The following is a 19,405-nucleotide window of genomic DNA, read 5'->3' as shown; positions in this document are numbered from 1 at the left end:
GGAACGGGCACGACAATCAAAGTTATTACCAACTGCAGTACAACTTTTGTTATAACCACCTACACAAAACACACTGTAACATGCAACTTCATCTGTGCAGCTCTCACCTGGTGCACAGAGGGAAGATGGAGCTACGGAAGGCCTGCTGGAAATCAGGTGAGCTAAGGGTGTAGCCCAAGGGCTTGTGCAGGTTTAAATTGACACTGGGCTTTGTCAGGAAGTCAGCCGTGTCCGGGAACTCCACAGGCGATCGAGTAACGAGAGACGAGGAGGAACCTGTACCTACTGCGAGGGTTCCATGGCTGGGTGAGGTGACTGGGCTCAGGCTCGGAGAGGCCCCTGAAGGAGAGTAAAGGGGTCCAGGAGAAGAGAATAGCATGAGATGAAATCAAAACCTGAGGAATTAATCCGCATGTAGTTTCTTTACGGAAGTTTATGGTGGAGTCTCACCTGCTCTCCTGGATCCTGCATGGTAGGTGAGAGTAACAGATGAAGACCTCTGCTTGGGAATGGTGAGCAGGTTTGGATTGGGTCCATTAGACAGACCTGAGCTGGATCACAAAACACAAATATTCAACATGTGTTCTAAAAAATATACAGTTCAAGGCTGCAATATTAGTCAACAATTAATACCTTTATCACAAAGATATGTTTTAATATATTATTTTAATATCAAAACTATCTACCATCATAGCTAGTGTCTACTGCCATCCAGTGGAGACATATAGACACAACACCCAGTGTCCCCAACAGGACGTTTGAAGTAAATGAACACCGTGAAATGGATTTGTTAACATTCACTAACAGAGCCTGATTTTCTACTAATGAACTAAATACCATTATTATAGTCGAAAGACGACACTGTCATGTGTATACAACCTTTTCTGCTTTTGCTTTATTTCTGCAAGCTACAACGAACACAGCCAACGTGTACATGAAAACGCAATGCCTCACACATTCACACAGTCATTTTTGTCAATTTTATTTGTTTAAGCAGGATAGTTGGGTTGACTAACTTTAACTTTAAACAGCAGAAAAAGGCATCAGACCACGAATATGAAAATGACTACCTCTTCAAATCGACCGGTTAGGAAAGAAAATAACAGCAGAATGGACAGCGATGAGTACTTATGATAACAGAGCGACATGTTTACATAAGTCTAAAATAACTTCATATTTATTGTATTAAATCAGATATTTATTTCATATTTGTTCCAACCTAGCAATAAAAGTAACAGTGGAAACTTTTCTGTTAGGCTCAGTGATGTGATGAGGGAGGATATATTGTACATAATATGAATTTGTAGTGAGACAGGAGGTTTGTAAAAGAATAGAATCAAATGTGATCTACATTTTTCACCTTGTCCACTAAAATAGATGTATAATTCACAGTTGGATGGTTTGCCTGTAAGGTGCACTATGTCCCTTTTTATAAAGATGTACTATTCATAACTTTTTTGAGGCTGACCAAAAGACTAGACATGAAAGACCCTTATATTTCATTTTGTACAGGTGCTGCTGAGCCACCTGAGGAAGATCATAGAAAACAGTCTCATTATTCAGATCTTGCAAGAATAGCCATTAATCTGCTCCAAAACTGAGCAGACCCGGGGTGAATTATAGCCCAGATGATATGTGCAATGCAAACGTAAAGACAGTGTGTATTTCTGGAACGTGGTAAAGTGTGTTTGTGTTGGTACCTGCTCAAGTTGAGGTCGGGGTGGGGTCTCTTGCCATTGTTGCGTTCCCAGCGTAAGGAGGAGGAATCAAGAGGAGGGAGTACAGAGCACGAGGAGGAGGTGGAGCTCCGCCTGGGCTGAGGGGTGGGGAGACTGTTTCTGCTGCTCAAACCCTGATGAGGAAAAAGGAAGTCTCCAGTCTAGATAAATGTTTTATACACAAACTAAAGATGCTGGTTGTGTTATATCAACAGAAGCTATGAGCATTTGTGAACTTAAGCAATTTTCAAAATGACCATTGAGGTCTATTTCTGTGTATTTTGTAAATTGTGTGATTCATGTATATTTTTTTTAGTATCTTGGGTGTAATATTAAGCTGTCTTTGGCTCTTTCTGCTGTACAAATTCAAATTTCCCCTCTGTGGGACGATTAAAGGTACTCTGATTCTGACTGAACAGCATCAAAAAGCAATGAAGCACGCAGAAAGCTCCTACAGGGCAAAGAAACTGGGTCCAATTGTCAAAATATCTGTCTCAGCTTTTGCCCCAACACAATGAGATGTCATCTAGCAGCGCAACACATCATATGGCCAATCAATTATATCAATGGTGTAATTCTGTTATCTACCATCAAGATAAAAAGAATGTGGCTCTGATAACTTTAACAGCTGAAAAATCCTTTCTCACGGTGTTAAAGACTGTTGTGCAGCATTATGTTGTCAGTAGCGTCCTAAGTTTAGACACTCCTTTATTACCGGGACTTTTTCAAACTGAAATAGCCTATTACTCATCTCTTCATGTATTTATACTGGTACAGAGGCAATGCTGGTACTCACCTTTATGGTCTTTCTGTCACTCCTCTCAACAGAATCCTCCACCTCATCACAGGGGTAGAAACCTGGGAAGGGGGTGAAGGGGTTGACCCTGGGGCGGCATGAGCCTGAAAATGTCCCCATAAGGCTGGAGATGCTGCGCAGGGCTGACATGGTGTTTGGAGTAAGAGAGGAGTCCATCAGCAGGTCTGACACCAGGTTCCTGGCCTCGTTGATAACTGAAAGATCCACGCCGTTGCCGCTCACCGCACCCTGCCATATTCACAATTACATCAAGCAGATTAGGGGAGAGGGCAGTTAAGGCACGGTCAGAGGGCAGCTTCAGAAAAGCACAGAAAAACAGTCTGTTTTAAAAAGTGTTTTGAGTGATCTATTAGATCTTCATTTGACATTTCTATATCATTTCTTTTGCTTATTATAGATATGTATAAGTGTTAGTCTGTATGCTTTGGGTATTTGTGGTTGCTTTTTATTTGAATTCCCCTAATCTATAATGAGTGGCCTTTTTATATTTCTGAAACACATTTTGGGACAGATGAAAGGAACAGTTTTTGACTATATTTGTTTTGTTTATTCCGAAAAAAAATAAGAAAAAGCCAATAAACATGATATTAAAAAAATGTGTTGTTTGAATTTCAGAAGTTGATGGCTTTAAGGTTAAAAACAGTGTTTTCTAGTAGCCAGTGTATTGGCCTGTACTGCAAAAACATGAAAGTCAGCTGATTTATTACACTAACTTCATAAAATGATAGGGCTAGCAGTGTTGCAGTTACAACAACAACCGTAAATATGGAGGAACATGCACTATATGTAGAGCCCATATGAGAAGTGTTGTGCAAGGCTTGTTTCTAAAGTACTTAAAAGTGCAAAAAAAGGTGCTATCAGGGCAGGTCTGATGTGGGAAAATGTCCTGGCTGACTGGGCCCTGTCTAATAGGAACAAATAATGATTTTTGGTCTGTGGGAGCTAAATTCTTTGACAGATTACGCAAATAGTTCAAACAAGACAAAGAATGTCTGAGAAAGATAAAAATGTGGCATGACAACAATCCCAAGGTCACTGCATGTCAGGTTTTACACAATGTGTATTTTGCCAGACCAAAATCAGTCAGTAAAAGAACTGAATGTCCTGAAGGTGAATTATAGAAAGCTCTTACTTGTGGACTACATGGACCAACCCTCTCTGAACAGACCTGTATACTGTGTGTGTTGATTGGATCCACCATGCACAGTAAACTCCTGAAAAAACACAGTACTGACCTGATACTGTGGTTTGTACCAGTGTTTCAGATCCCAGTCCCACAAGATCATCTGAAAAAAACACAACAGACATATACTGTTAGTGAAAGGTCATCAATACCTATATGTGTGTGAATGCATAACAGAGAATATGAAATGAATTTACATACAAGGAGCACAGACTTTGACCTATGCTCCAGTTTCAGCACATTGCCGTATGACTTTTAGTGAGGGCCTTGGCAGGTGAGCAACAAAGCTTCTTCTAATCTATTCTGCAGGCTTCCCAGACACACACTATAGAAACTGTTAACACTAAAGATTTCTTGCACAACACGAATCACTTTCTACTACAGGTATGCTCACGCACAAGGCCTGAGTGACATCAATCTGAGCCCTTAACTGAAAGCAAAAGAGGAAAGGCAAACCACTACAACCACCATGGTGCGTCTATAATGGAGCTTTGAGATCTTATCTGGTCCAACTACGTCAATCGGCAGCATTTCCACGCTATCTGTTTGTAACCAAACAGGAGCTCTCACACGTTACTGCGGTGTACAGTCAAAGTTGTTGCATGTTGTGAAACACTAAGCTGCTAGACCTGAAATAATGTAATCCTCTGGTTTAGCAGCATACACACAAATATCATTAGTTAAGATAATAAGGAGACATTTAGTGGTTTGGTTACACTACCAGATTATTATTTTTTCACACATTTGCATTTTTTCAGCCATGCACTTTTAAGTGAACGCACGGAAATGTATAACTTTTGATGGCATAAAAATTGAAAGTCTACTATTTGTGATGAATCCAAGTCCAATCTGATGATTCATGTGGCAAAAAAAGGACAGAGACTTTCGTTTTAATATAGCAATTTGCAACGTAGAATCCAGACAGCAAACATTGTTTTTAAAAGTCAGCATGCATTCTCACCATGCACCACAAGAGGGAGAGACACAGGCAGTCAGCCTCCTTTTGAAAAGCACCTCCATAAACACAGACAACCTCTACATGTAAACATCATGCACACACCATCACATGGCCTTCTTTTAAACATCTCAGCTAGTCAGGATGATCAAAGCACATCACATAAAAATGTGAAAAGGTTTCATATAGATAAATACTCATCAATCAAGTAATTTTTTGCCAAGTCAAGGACTTCAATAGGATATATGCTTTCTTAGTACACATTCAGTTTGTCTTAGAAAAAGGTTAAAAATATACTTTACTGTTAACATTTTAAATGAGCTCTAATATAACTGTTCTGACTTTTTTTTATTACAAAAACAAAAAAATGTACAAAAAAAAGTACAACGCACTAACTGTTTATTTTTCTAGCTTTCAGTAATATTTTTGCTAAATCGTGGGTCGTTTTACTTCATGCATGTGTTACATACAATGCATAAAAAGCTATAGGTTAGGTCGGTAAATAGACCAGAGGCTCCCTCCCATCTCCTCTAATCAGTAACTGTTTCATTGATCAAAGTGGGTGTTTGTCATCAGCATCTGTACAATGCTGCCAAACATTTAATATGGCAAATAAGCCCTGCCATGGCAACTCGACATAGAGGCCAGCAAACAATGCTCCATACACCATGGCAACGGGATGGCGGGAGACGGCCGGAGGACAGAGTTGTTGGCCTTCTGCTTGTTTACGGAGAGACGCAGGAGGGCTGCGACGGAGAGGGAGATGGGTAAAAGCTGAAGGAGAGGATGCCATAATGGAGGGATAGAAAGTTAAGGACAGAGAACTATAGACAGAGATAAAAATAAAATAAAAAACGTAGACACAAAGTACACCTGGCCTTAATTCAGGTCCACCTAAGGGGTTTTGTTCTTTTTTTCACTGACCCTCTTGATCATACAGTGAGTCATTCACTAATCTTTAGTGTGTCACCTAACATAGTATAGTATATGTACAATCTGTGTACACCTCACCAGTACAGTGTGCCTTTGAATGATCTGTGCACAATGCACAAAACATGAATGTCTTCCCCACCTCCAACGCAGCACAGAAACAGGAAAAGCTGGCCGAATGAGAGAACAACACCATCACAGTGTTTGCCAAGCCACAACTTATTTACAGCAAGGGCCTTCAACAAGAGATGGGATTAAATCTTTCAATGAACACCAGATATTTTCTTTAATGATGTTTTGAAAACATGACATGAGGGCAGACACAGAGACCGAAGACACCCAACTCAGCTGCTGACATTTGAGACACCTGTACACATGCACGTAAACGCACACATGCAACCAGCAAAACACATTATATTATTTCTCAACCCTAAACCATTTAGGTTAAATTGTGAAACAGAAGAACATTAAGAAACAAATATTTAAATGTTATACTATTTATCTCTACATTAAAATAATTTGTTATTTTCGCTTCTATATAAATACCAGTGGCGAACCGTCAGGGCCTTCAAGGTATTCAAAGAATACCCTGGAACCCTCAGATTAAAAAAAATAATTATACAATAAAATGTAAATAAAATGAATAAATGAGAATCGTATCTGTGTAGTTGATCTGTAATATCACAGTGTTAGGTTGATTTGTTTGTCTTTCTCGGTCCATGCACTACGCATTTGAGCGGTTTTGTGTTAGAAAAAAAATGCAACCAATCAGATGTTTTTCTGGGTCTCTGGGAAGAATCCTTCAACCAGGGTATTCTATATCCTTGATAGAATGCCCTGGCCCTTAAACCAAATGAGAGCGTACGTTTGGATTGACAATTTGATCAACCAATCTTATATTGATTTGTAGCCAACGGGCGTATTCTTTCAGATTTTCCCACCGTTCCAGGGTATTCTAGAAGGCCCATTAGTTCGTTAGTAAGTTAGTTAGTAGGTGTCTACAGAAGGTCAAGTTGTGATTGACATGGTTGTGTTAAATACATTTGACCAAATGCATGACACCCCACCAGAATACAACGTATAAAAAAACGTCCATATCATTGCATTAAAATGTGGTGTATTTGAACTAATAACCTAATTTATTATTATTTTATCTTTTATTGAATTATGCTTCTTCTTCCATCATTAGCTTTAGTGGAAGAAACAATGTAAATGACAGTGAATCATGCTATAACCCAAACTACTATTTAAAAATAAAAAAAAAACATTAACAGTTTAATTTTGTGGGGACATTTGTGCAACTTCTAATGATCAGTCTTACAACTTCATATTTACACAGTGAATATTGGGAAAGTGTCCTCCATTTTGGATACAGTTCTTAACCTGGTGTTTCTGCCATCTTTCAAACACAGGTACAGACAAGGTTATACTGGTACACATATATTCAGTGTATCTACCATGTTGTGTAACACTGTGTGCACAGCTACATGTGAATGGAGATTATTTATGGTGCATGTGTTTCAAAAAGGGAAATAACTGCACTATACTTATGCACACCTGCACGAATATACAGATGAAAAGCAAACAGGGAGAGACTAAAAAAGAAAACACAGAAGAAAACACACATAATCTAACATTCACTCAAAAGTCCAGGGAAATGTAGTACACTTAAAAAACACACACACACACACATACGCACACACACACACACACACACACACACACACACACACACACACACACACACATACGCACACACACACACACACACACACACACACACACACACACACACACACACACACACACACACACACACACACACACACACACACACACACACACACACACACACACACACACAGTTATTTAACGTTTAACACAAGTCGTAAATATTTCCTCACAGGAGTCAATAAACCTGCCAGACGGCCAGTTGTTACACCTGCGTGTCATATTGGCTAGGCTCTGCGGTGCGAGAGGTGCTAGAACTGATAAAAACACGCTAATAAGAGTGAGGGGGACAGAGAAAAGGTATCAATGGCAGACAGGCAGGCATTTGTATGGAGAGGAGTAAGGGTCTGCTGACGTCAGTCTGTGGCGGCACACACAGCGTCAGCAGCCCTCTGCACATACACACGCCGATAATGAGGACCGGACTCTGGCTTTCAAGACACGCACGGGAAGGAAAGATGATACGGAGAGAGGAAAAGACAGCAAAGGCTGGCTTGATTCTTTTAAGCCTGTTCAGGAGAGAGAGCTAACCATATGAGCAATCTGCAGATAGTGTGTCTGTGTGTGTGTTTGTCCTATTGGTGGGACATAGCTTGAACTGGGCCTGTAGTACAGTGCCAAAGCTCTGGCAGGTTAGCTGATGGTGGGCCAGCAGCTGTGGCGACTGGAGGTAGGAGCTGGGATTTTAAACAGTCTCTGAACTTTTGACCCTGACTTACTCACTACCAAGATGTTTCCCACACAAAACTTATCCATCCATTAAAATGATGAATATTATCTATGTATGTGTATGTGTATATTATTATGTATGATGAACTATTCAAAACATTTCACAAGGTATAGCTGGCTATTAATAATCACTTTAAAGGTAATATGAATTGAATTTCAATGTTTGTACATAATTCAGTTCATTCTCACAGCTAATAATACAATTTAAAAGGTCATAAAGAAAGAAAACATGTCCAACAGTGAACTCACATTAACCCCATACATGAGGAAGTTACAGATAAAACAGGATTCAAAACTTAATTTATATGGAAGTTGTTTAGATATCTTTGGAGAGATAAGGAAGCTTTCATAAAGATACTCGATCACACTACAAGTTACTATACTACTGAATGAAAGTGTGAATTTTTTAACCAACATGTGTGAAAACCCACAAGCAATGTTAACATGCTAATCTTTGACAGTCAGCAGCGTCTGGAGCTCAACAACAACCAGTTGTTGTGACCATTACTTATATGGTGGACTGAAAGAAATGCATTAGGCATTCAACATGAACAACCACAAAGATTTAACTGAGCCACGTTGACGATATGAGCGTGTCTACCTGCATAGTTATGATTTACTTTTTTTAATACAAGTTTAGGCTAAATGTATATAGAATTTCTCAAGATTGTTAATTGTATTTGTTGTATTATTTAAATAGCATCTATCTTGAAAAAAGAACATAAGAGAAGTAATTAGAGATACAATTGTTATGTATTGAATGTATTTATGTATGTATGTATTTCATTTCATAACTAAAGTAATCTAGTACCCATATGGACATATTTAGGTAACTTTTGTTTAAATAAGATGTATGACATATATAATATATCAGATAATACTTAAGCTACATCACATTATGTCATGATGATATGTTTTGTAATTCTGCTGACTGATTTTAGTGATGAACAATTTTACAGTTGGTAGATGTGAAAGGATGTAAAAGTAAGGAGTGACTAAGCAGATTTGAAGGTTCAGAAATAAAGTACTTCCTCCCAGTGTAACCAGTCCACAGGACCAAAGTCTTGTAAAAATCGTTTTGCATCTGTGCAGCTTGGCTCAGCACAAGCCCAGGGGTCAACAGGGCCGACGAGAAAACTCACGGTATTCCAGATGGCTAGTCCGCCTATCGCTGTCACCAGTGTTGTCAGGGCAACCTGGCAGGACCATGGAAAATTCTTTGACCAGGGAAAGGAGCTTGTGCAAAATGTCATCCCTCTCTTTCACACTCATCTACCACTTCACTGGACTGGTGTTGTTCAGCGTCTGCCCTGCACAAGTCAGTGCTCTGGGAGTCAATAGGAGTATTATTTTAAGTACTTTACTCTTGTGCCAAACTAGGGACATTTTTGGCTTTATCATTAAAATTCATTCTGACTGTGTGATGCACATCTCATACAATGTTGTAAGGTTGTGATTGTATTTTGGGGGGGGGGGCATTTAGTTTTAACTTCTCTATTAAGTCCATAATAAAGTTTGTATTCAAAATGTGGACATTCAGACCCTTAAAGAAAGAAATCTCCCTTCAACCCAACCCATTAAAAAAACAAATGTTGATTCCACCACCCATAATGGGATTAAATCATACAAAAAAATTATACAATAATAACAATTTATTGGCATTAATTAGAGTAAGCCTAGCGGGTGCATATATAGAACGTGTCCTTTTCACCCGACAAAGGGTTAGGGTTAAGGTTAGATTTTTAACATTTACACAGTTGAAAACCTTCTGTGAGACTATTATAGAATCCATCAAAATATAAACAATGTGTCTTTAATTTATTAACGAGCGTCCAATGTGATGTAACTGACTGGAGTCAGATTTTCACCCCAGATATGCAACGAAAACCAGCTAAAAATAATTAAGTAGCATGTGGTTTTAATGTGCCGTTTTGTTTACATGAGTCAGGAGACGTACAGCACACAGCCTATAGAAACACACCCACTAACTCCTTTGAAGCATGGCAGATAGCATTTGCTGTCTGCTTCCTGGATGCTTTGTCCTGAGAAAAATAAGACAGACCAGAATGAGGACGACAGAAAAACTGATTGAGAGTGTTGCGCCTGTGCACCATAAGCCATTTGGGATGCAACAGCACAAACTCTTTGTGCTAAACCCAATACTGCTATCACGGTCTTCAAGAGTCCAAGGGACATGGAACGGTTGCGGTTTCATAACACAATAAGGCAATCATAGTTGTGTCCATCATAGTGGAGAGACCCAACGATAGAAAAGGCTCACAGACCAAAGGCTGCATCTGCCTAAAGAAGCGGATGGTTGGATCAGGAATGGAAGGAATCTGTCAGGCAGTTCTGAGGCAGCAGGTGTGTCCTTGTTACAAGAGAAAGCCTTAAGAGATACTTAAAGATCCAATGAGACCTTCTATATTGACAGATTTACTGGAACTCTAGTTGGACATGGCATGACTTTTTGCATTTTGAATACAGAGAAGCAGGCAGAACAAGAATTTAGAGAACTGACTAGATGTTTAGTATGGGCTATATTAGTTATTAATAAAAATGTTTTCGTTATTTCTTTAGCTTTTGAATTTCTGGCAGCATAACAAAGGTTGAAAATATCTGTATTTCCCCACAAAGTTAGTGTGACGCACAAGAAATTAGCCATTTATCCTCATCTATTCATTTTACTTTAACTATTGTGTTCACATTCAGTGCATTGTATTGTAGAAAATGCTTTGAACGATCATCACATAACAAGCAACAATATTGAGCAAGAAGTTTGTCAGCAAACGGGTGTTGTCTTTTTAAAAAAGGAAAGCATGGTAAAAGGGAAATAAACCCTGTCACAACAAAAGTTTGTGATGTCATGAGATGTGAGCTGGTTATCCATACAGGTGTTGGCCAAAATGATTATTGAGCCCATTCCAGACTGACCTTCATGTCTGTCAGTACAGCAGACATAATAAAACTGAGTGTACTTTTATTACAATATTATGAATTTAGGTATACAATTGATGAATTGCTCAGAAAAGAAAACTGCACTTTAGTAAGTTTAGACCATATCACATAGTCAAAGCTATTCTTTTTGGGCCGAGAACTAATATTTGCATTTCTTTACAACAATGGAAATTAGATCAGCCCAGGCCACCTTAAAAGACTGCAAAAAGTCTAGTCTGTTAATAAACTCTTGTGATTGGGGGGAACTGAAGATGAAAAGCAAATGACTAGGAGTGACTAATTCTTGTCTTAGCACACTTGTCTGTGTGAGTCAAACCCAATGCACAATCTGAGTAAATACTTCAGTAAAGAACTTTCCCCACAGTGGTGTGTTTCAAACAGTCAGTTACTTCTTGAGTCTACTCTCCACCAAAACTTATTAAGCAGCTACCAATATATAACCAGCACATCACCGCTTTTTAATAAATTCAAACCATAAAAAAGAATAAAAGATTTCATTGTATTTAATACTATCAGAGTATCAACATACAGCTCGTTCTTATCCAATTCCTCTCTGTGCTTTGCAGTAAATCAGAAATGACAAAACATTCTAAATAAATCATAACCGGGTCGAGGTTACAAAGGATTTGTTTGGACTGAGCTGAAACAGTGTCCCTTATATTCACAGTTGTTCTGCGGGTTAAAAAATACATCTGTGAGACGTCCCAACTCTTCACAAAAAAATACAAACACAGAATACAATTTACAGTGAACACAAAGATTGAAATATGATGTATTCATTCGAAGTTTGTTTTGTAAGAATTGGTTCAAGCAATAATCTACACCGGTTTAATTCAAGTTCATGATTTCAAACCGACTGGCCTCAAATTAAGTCAAATGGGAACTCTTAGGAAGGAAATATTACTCTACATAACAGTCAAGATTAAGGGATTTAATCCATTCATGACTTTGGGCCTTCATTTACTGGACACCACTTAGTAAATCATGCCCCTATAAATAGCTGCAGGCAGTCTGTTGAGCAGGCTATGAAGGCAGGTAACATTTTATCAGGGCTTAAATTTTATGTTGACATGGAACACAGCAATTCATCGCTATCACTAAAGATTGGCAAGAATATATGCATGTATGACCTTTGGAGAGTGGTGGCAGAGAGCCCACGTGTAAATACTCGGAATAAAACTTCTCAAAGTCCTTTCTGCTGACATTGATCTGCTGATCTGCAAGTTCATATTAATATCTCAGGTTCACCCAGTGTTAACACAAGTAGTTCTAAAAAAGGACCATTGACCTTGTGACGCAGAAAGGGGTGAATACCCAACTAATCAATCAATGGCAGTCCTTGATATCACCATGAATTGCGCATTTCTTTCATCCGCTATCTGCCCTGTCTCAAGGTCTGATTCACAAAAGATATTGCGCTAATGATATTACAGCATAAACACTGCCATAAAGTTGTGCTGCTTGGGGCGGTGGTGGCAAAGTGGTTAGGGGCTTGGCCTGGGAACTGCAAGCTCACCAATTCAAGTCCCTGAAAGCCCCGTCACTGAGGCACCGTTCCCTACACTGCTCCCCAGGCCCCGTACATATGGCAGCCCACTGCTCCAAACACTAAGATGGGTCAAATGCAGAATTCTCAGATTTCCCCACGGGGATTAATAAAAATACATCTTTCTTTTCTTTTTCTTTTTGCTCATTGAAATTATTGGGGCTGCAAAGTTAATTGAAATGTTATCGAAATCACATTATGGATTTATTCAAATTGAAGGAAGGGAATTTGTGTTAAAATATGATTTTGAATAGAGTATTGTGAAGCTGCAGAGATATCCGGGCTTAAAAATCCTATTCTAGACGTTGTTAAAACATCTTCCATAGGTACCTTAAAAGGTACTATAGGTAGTTAAAAAAAAAAAATCAACAGTAAAAATATAAAGATATTTCTCCAGATTTAAAATATAAATCCTACCAAAATCGTGAATCATATTGCGATTGCAGTATCAATCCAAATATAAATAATTCCTTTGTGGCAAAAGCCCTAGAAAGAAACGAAAGATAAGGTGAAGATCATTTCCAACTAATTATTTGGCATTTAATATGCAATGATGACTGGAAAGTTGAGGCATGACACACCTTATATATGTGTTTCAGTTAGAAACCAACTCGAGGAAGCTGCTTATAATTTAACTATAACTGTGTGTAGCTATTAGCCTTGGTCTTTGGACAGTATTTCTAAAATGCTAATTTCAAATTGCACAGGACACCAATTTACGAGTTGCTACTCAATCCTTTTATGAATGTGTCCCAGGGGGTTCAATCAAAGCCTGTTGAGGGCTTTATATGTCTTTAAAAACAAAAATATCTGAATGGTCTTTCTGTTTTGTTTCCCTTTTTATACACCTGTATGTCCCTCTACCAATATCAGTTCAAGGTTTAGTTTCCAACAAGCTGTTTGAAGTTATGTTTTTAAGATATGCCAGACGACAAAGGTGATCTTTGTGCCAATGTTTTGTGTTGAAACTGTGCCCAGCCCCGGACCAGACGGCTTCACTGTTCAAGACATACTGCACACAGGGCAGTCCAGTGAAAACATTGAACCTGGCCTTACTTTACCAACAATGCAATACATCAGCCTACATTAACATACTACATTGACAAATCAAATATGTGCAAGTCCACATTCCAGGTAGATTTCTTTGTAATGTGAACAGCATAGTTCTAGCATGTACGTCACAATTATCAAAAATGAGATTAAACAACACCACTGAGATAACTCTCCAGAGATGTACAATTATTTATTTTTATATCAAAACCTCCTATCTGGAGTGTTGGCATCAGATAGACCTTCAGTATGTTTAAAGCATTAGATCTGATAACAGTAATTGAATAACGTTTCACTTTATGTTCTCATTCTTTAAAACCTTTACTTTGTTAACTGGTCACGCACACACCGTGTTTTGTACTGGGCCTTATTAAAAGACATGTACAAAGAGTTTGGATATGTTGAAAGACTATTGTGCGAAACCCAATAAAGGATTCACAGATTAATGGGCAACACTTTTGACGATGGATTGATTGGTAAAAAAAACTTCACATTGGCTTTCTTCTCAAATGAAAGAACAAGCTATTCTTTCCCTTTTTTATTATCGATGTTAAAAAAGGAATCATATTTTTTCAAACACGACCTGTACTGTCGTTTCTCAGTCTTTCATGCCTAGAATATTTTGCATATTTTAGCTTTAGAAGTAATTCTCAGATTCCAAAAAAAAGGTATTTGGATTGAAAAACCACTCTATATTCTCAGCATATTCTAACTTGGTTATTTTCTTTCTATTTAAGTGCAACCTGTCACATATGTCCTTCACATACAACCTTTTTTGACCACTGTGGAGACCAAGACCAGGCTATAGTTTGGAGGCTGGGAGGCCCGAGTACAACAGGAAGGTTATACCTGATATGGACATGAGAGCTAGATGAGGGAGGCTCGAAGCCTTGTAAGGGAACATCTGGTTTTATCATGGAATCAGTGCAGGCTCCTCTCATAAACACAGTCTAACGCCTGAGCCCTGGAGCTCTGGCCAATAACAAGCATGTGAACACAAACGCCATCCATCAGAGCCAAGCAGCAGTAGGAGGAGTTAACAGGGAAGTAGAGGGAGTGAGACAGACACATAGAAGAGACAGAGACACCAGAACAGAAATCAGTGTTAGGTAAATCATTTACAAGCATAGTGAACAGCGCTGGCTGTAGGCTGCTTTATATTTTCACAGACCTGCTGTTAAAGCTAGGATGAAGGGGAGTTGAATTATAAAGAAACAGCTTAAGGGGCTTTAAGTTGTACATTTGTCAAGTTAAAAGGTCAAAATCAATATGCAACACACTGTAGCGCCTCAACATCTGTCAGTCTACTTGTTTTTAAAGTTATTTGAGAACACACTCAAATGACTTATGTCTATACTGCATGAGGGTAATTCAACCAAATTCAATACACTCTTGGAAACAAATTTATAGTGAGAGTTTGTTTGTGTGCTCCATAGCAACACTGGGCAAGTTGTAGCCTGTTCTTTCCTGCTCTCCTGATGGTGGTGAGAAGGCCTGGGTTGGATCACAGCTAGGTAAAGGTCAGCATCATACGCGGCTCCTGCATATCATTTTCAAATGTCCCCAACTACAATCTTGGCTTTTGTGGTGATTGTAGTTGGATATTACGCTTTAAAGTTGCAATGGTGCTTTTACTGTTAACTATATAGATTTAAATCAATAGACTAACACACAGACAAGCCCAGTGAACACTTCTGCTAAGCTCTGCAGCCTTTAAGCCTCTTTTATCTCAATATTTTGGTTTTTAAGTCATGTGTAGCATAATAGTTCAGCCCTTAGAGTTCATCATCTTATAAACAACCATTTCTAGTAGCAGCAGGATCAGTTTTCAGCTAAAAAGATCTAACTTAAACCACCAATGCTACATGCTTAACAGCAGACAAACAAAGTTGACGACTAGCTGTTGAAGAAACGTAATCATGAAGGGACTTAAATATTGTGTTGGTGGAGACCAAATCAGAGATAAAAAGAAAGGTCATGTTTGATGAGATAATATTGTTGCTCTACTGACTGCATAGACAACTGTATGCTATCACATTCACCATTATAGGGCCATAATATGTCAAAGCTGAGTGACTGTACACTAGTCTTGATTACTTCTGCTCTCTTTTAAGGGTCTGAGTTCTAACGCCACGATCGTTATTTTCATGGATCTATTATCTATAGTCTATGTATTATCTATTTAAATGATTTAGAATATAGGCTAAACATTGTGGATATTCCTAAATTATACAATGTGATAATTTACTCCTGTTCCATCATTATATTTCACACTGATGTTCAAGCTAAACACCCGTCTTCAGTTTGATGCAATTAACCTACAAGTGTGCAGCAGTCCGCTTCCCTTGGTATGGCCAGACAATGAACAAATGAATGCTTCCTACTACAATATGTGGGCAAACAGCTACCTCATGCTGATAGGTTGCAACATTATAACACACCAGGGACTAAATCCTACAGTAGCGTAAGAGGCCAAAAATGGCTATTGTTGCAATGTCACAAAAGTAATAAGTCAATACTTGTGGGAAAAGTCAACCCTGGCATGGTACAGGTGTGGTGTTTTTCAGATTGTTGAGAACCTGGTGTTTATTAAAAAACAGAGTGAAGCTGCAGGTTTTATCAAAGTAGCAAAGTAGAGAAGATCAGTATAAAAGCAATTACCAAACAATATTAGGCCTGTGTATTGGCTAGGATGTGGTGATACGATACCTATCCTAATACACACATTTACACTCTATTATAAAATGAAGCTGTGTATCTGTTCACATTCTCTATATCAAACCATACTTTTCTTCTCGCTTTAAAAATGACTACATCAACAATTCTGAGTATCAGATATTTTTGTCATTTAGCACAAAAGCATTCCAGGGAGGCTATTTTTGGGTGACCTTCATCACAGGATGTAACAGTCACATGAATCCAGTTTCAACAACTGAACACAGAATATCTCATTATGTTGTAGATATTTATCTGATCCCATTGAAGCAATCAACTAACCGAAATACCTAAGCAAGCACTGTCTGTTAAACAAATGAAATGTATGCATCCTAAATGACTGTCAGAAATAGATATTGTAAAACATTTGAGTAATATGTTACAGTCTTTTTAAGTGCCAAATCCACACTTCTTTTCAAATGCAGTTTACAGTAAAACAGGCTGCTTTCAGAGGGACGGGTCATCAGTGTCTCTCCCCGTAATGTCCTCTCTTCACAATGACTAGACTCAGCAGGCTGTGCTGACAGAGTGTGGGTCAGAACATAATGCTGGAACCACCAGCGATCAGCATTTTACATCTGTAAGTATAAACTCAGAACTCGGCAGGCTCTATCTACATCACCTGAGACAGATGCCACATGGTATAAATACTGGAACACTGGCTGACAGTCAGATGAGTCACACAAACAAACCCAGAGGTAGGTTTACTAAACAGGGTTAAGCAGAGTAAAGGTGAGGCCTACATGTACCACGTTTACCAACATTTGTGTAGTATACAACCTTTTTTCTAGACAGAACTTTACATTTCCAGGTATAAGGATGTTGTGGCAACGCATCGAAAACTCCCTAAGGGATGTTTTAGAAACATCCTTGAGACATGTGGCAATCGATTTTTTAACTATATATTTAACTTATTGCATATCATTATATGCAATAAGTTAAATACATAGTTGAAAAATATAACAGTCAAAACACACATTTTTTCAGAAATGTAAATTGTGCAAGAATTTAAATCAATAAATGATCCTTATGAGGTATCTGGAGCACTGAATACTGGATGGACAAATCAGTGAGCTGGACCATAATGATACATTATATTGACTTCACTTTTCACTGCAGTCTGTTTTGGAGAGTAACGTTGCCTGAATGTCCTCCTGAATGTGACCTTTAGTTTATTTCTCACTGCTCTGTTGCTCCATGACATGCAAACAGTTAACTTCACTATATCGGCATGGATTGCCTATTAATGTGTCCAAAACATGATAAATGATCTTCACTGCCGCACAAACTACCTCTAACATATAGAGGTAGTCTGTGGATAGGGTTTACAGTCGGGTTTTTTTTAGCTTTAGTTATTTAGCTTTCACAAAGACAAATCTAACATAAAAAATGTGTATTTTGATTACAAGATTTTCGCATTTGTGTTACGTTTTATTTACAAATATATTAGGACACATTTACAGTTTTCTTTCTGTTATAATAATTTTTCCTTTAAAAAAGTATTTTCATAAAATAGTTATAATGAATGCTATATAACTGACATTTTTGGCATGATAATGGTGATTCAACTAGCATTTAGTACATTTATATGAGGCTCGTCAACTGAAAAAGACATAAAAGGTAAAAAAGAAAAGAATACTGTGAAGAAATAGCTTTACTCAGAAAAGCTTGAATTCATTTTGCATCGTTTGTTGTTTTTGATGTGTTTTAAGCCTTTATCTGATGTGTGTGTGTTTGCTCTCGATCACTTAACAACAGTAACACAAAACGCTTTCATGATCACTATGGCCGGTAGAGTTCACCTTATCTCGCAAATACTGCATCTTTAATCCATTCCTACCCCCAGCCAACTCCTTCTGTCTGCAGCCGTACACCAGGCGCCTAATGCCCTGTGTCTATGTTGCCATGCCAGGGAGCCTGCTGTTGATATGTGGCATCAGGTCCACTGTTAGACCAGTTGATCCTTTGATACAGGGGCAGGACGGATCAGGACAAAGGAGGGCCACACTGTTGCAGGCATTCCAATGCATGGCAGAATGTATCAGAATAAATAAGAAATAACTTTTTAAAGGTTTCAAAGTGTATAAATACAGGTTCTATTTATTGAATATAGAATATAATGATTGGCTTGTTTACTCCACAGCACCAGTAATGCCCATAAAGCTAAGGGGGCCTCCGAATCGTGATAAACCACACTTGTGTGAACTAGATTTCTGCTTGAAGGAAAGTCTCTTTGGCCACTGCTCCACTGCCAATTAGCCTTGCTCCTTGAATATAGTTTTTTTTTTTTTAAATGTCTTATGTGCACATCATGTCAAGGCCTTCCCAGGGACCAATAACAGTTTGACTGTATCTGACCGGCACAGTGTGCATTTACTGCAGAGGGGCTGTGCGATTAAAACCCTGTGCCCTTGTTCCCTCCCTCTGCCATCAGTGAGCTCCATATGACTGCTGCAAACACCTATCTCTGCCTAAAGATTATCTCCAGCAGCAGCAGCCCTAATGACTTACATCATAGTCTTCAGAGCACAGATGCAGCAGACATGACTGTCTTCTACCGGATACAGACTGGTAAATTACTGCGTCATAGCTCTAACTTTTCTCACATGATAAACAAAGATACTGTGTCGTTGGTCAAATAAATGTAATACTAATATTTGCAAATGAATTATAAATATATACTAAAATTGATTACTTGATAAAACAATGCTTCTATTAAGAAATTGTGAGGGAGGAAATGAGTTATTATTCTAACCTAAAATGTAGATGAGCTTTTTGTTTGGTCAACTCAAATGGGTCAAATTTCGTGGGCTGTCACAAGACAGAAAGAGAGATAGGGGGTGGGGGGGTAGAATGAGACAGGTCCCCAGGAATTGATTACACTGAACAATGGCGAGTAGATCGAGAGCAACCTTGGCCGGATAGGGGTAGATATCAAACTGAAGCTCAGAGTCAGAGACTTTCGTCAGACACAAAATCTATCTACAAAATCTCCCTTACATTATGTGAGGGGAAGGGGGGGGGGTGTCTGGCATTTGAGCTTGTGTGTGTGCTTGTATGTTGGGGGAGGGGC

At 38.6% G+C, this 19,405-nt stretch overlaps 1 protein-coding gene across 2 annotated transcripts in view; it reads right to left on the bottom strand.

The window, feature by feature from the left end:
* The window catches only part of pde3b (phosphodiesterase 3B), a 37,606-nt gene that overhangs the window by 8,780 nt on the left and 9,421 nt on the right, over positions 1-19,405 (bottom strand). For both annotated transcript variants that reach the window (XM_063880726.1, XM_063880727.1), the window contains exons 2-6: positions 3,771-3,821; positions 2,515-2,763; positions 1,701-1,852; positions 451-551; positions 108-339 (exon numbers count right to left, since the gene is read on the bottom strand). In XM_063880726.1, coding sequence (XP_063736796.1) covers positions 108-339; positions 451-551; positions 1,701-1,852; positions 2,515-2,763; positions 3,771-3,821 — 785 coding nt within the window. The remainder of the gene's footprint in view (positions 1-107; positions 340-450; positions 552-1,700; positions 1,853-2,514; positions 2,764-3,770; positions 3,822-19,405) is intronic.

Source organism: Eleginops maclovinus, chromosome 4, assembly GCF_036324505.1.
Source record: "Eleginops maclovinus isolate JMC-PN-2008 ecotype Puerto Natales chromosome 4, JC_Emac_rtc_rv5, whole genome shotgun sequence".
In the NCBI taxonomy this organism is placed as follows: domain Eukaryota; kingdom Metazoa; phylum Chordata; class Actinopteri; order Perciformes; family Eleginopidae; genus Eleginops; species Eleginops maclovinus.
Note: the sequence above shows the minus strand (reverse complement) of the source record. Positions and strands in the feature narration are given on the sequence as shown.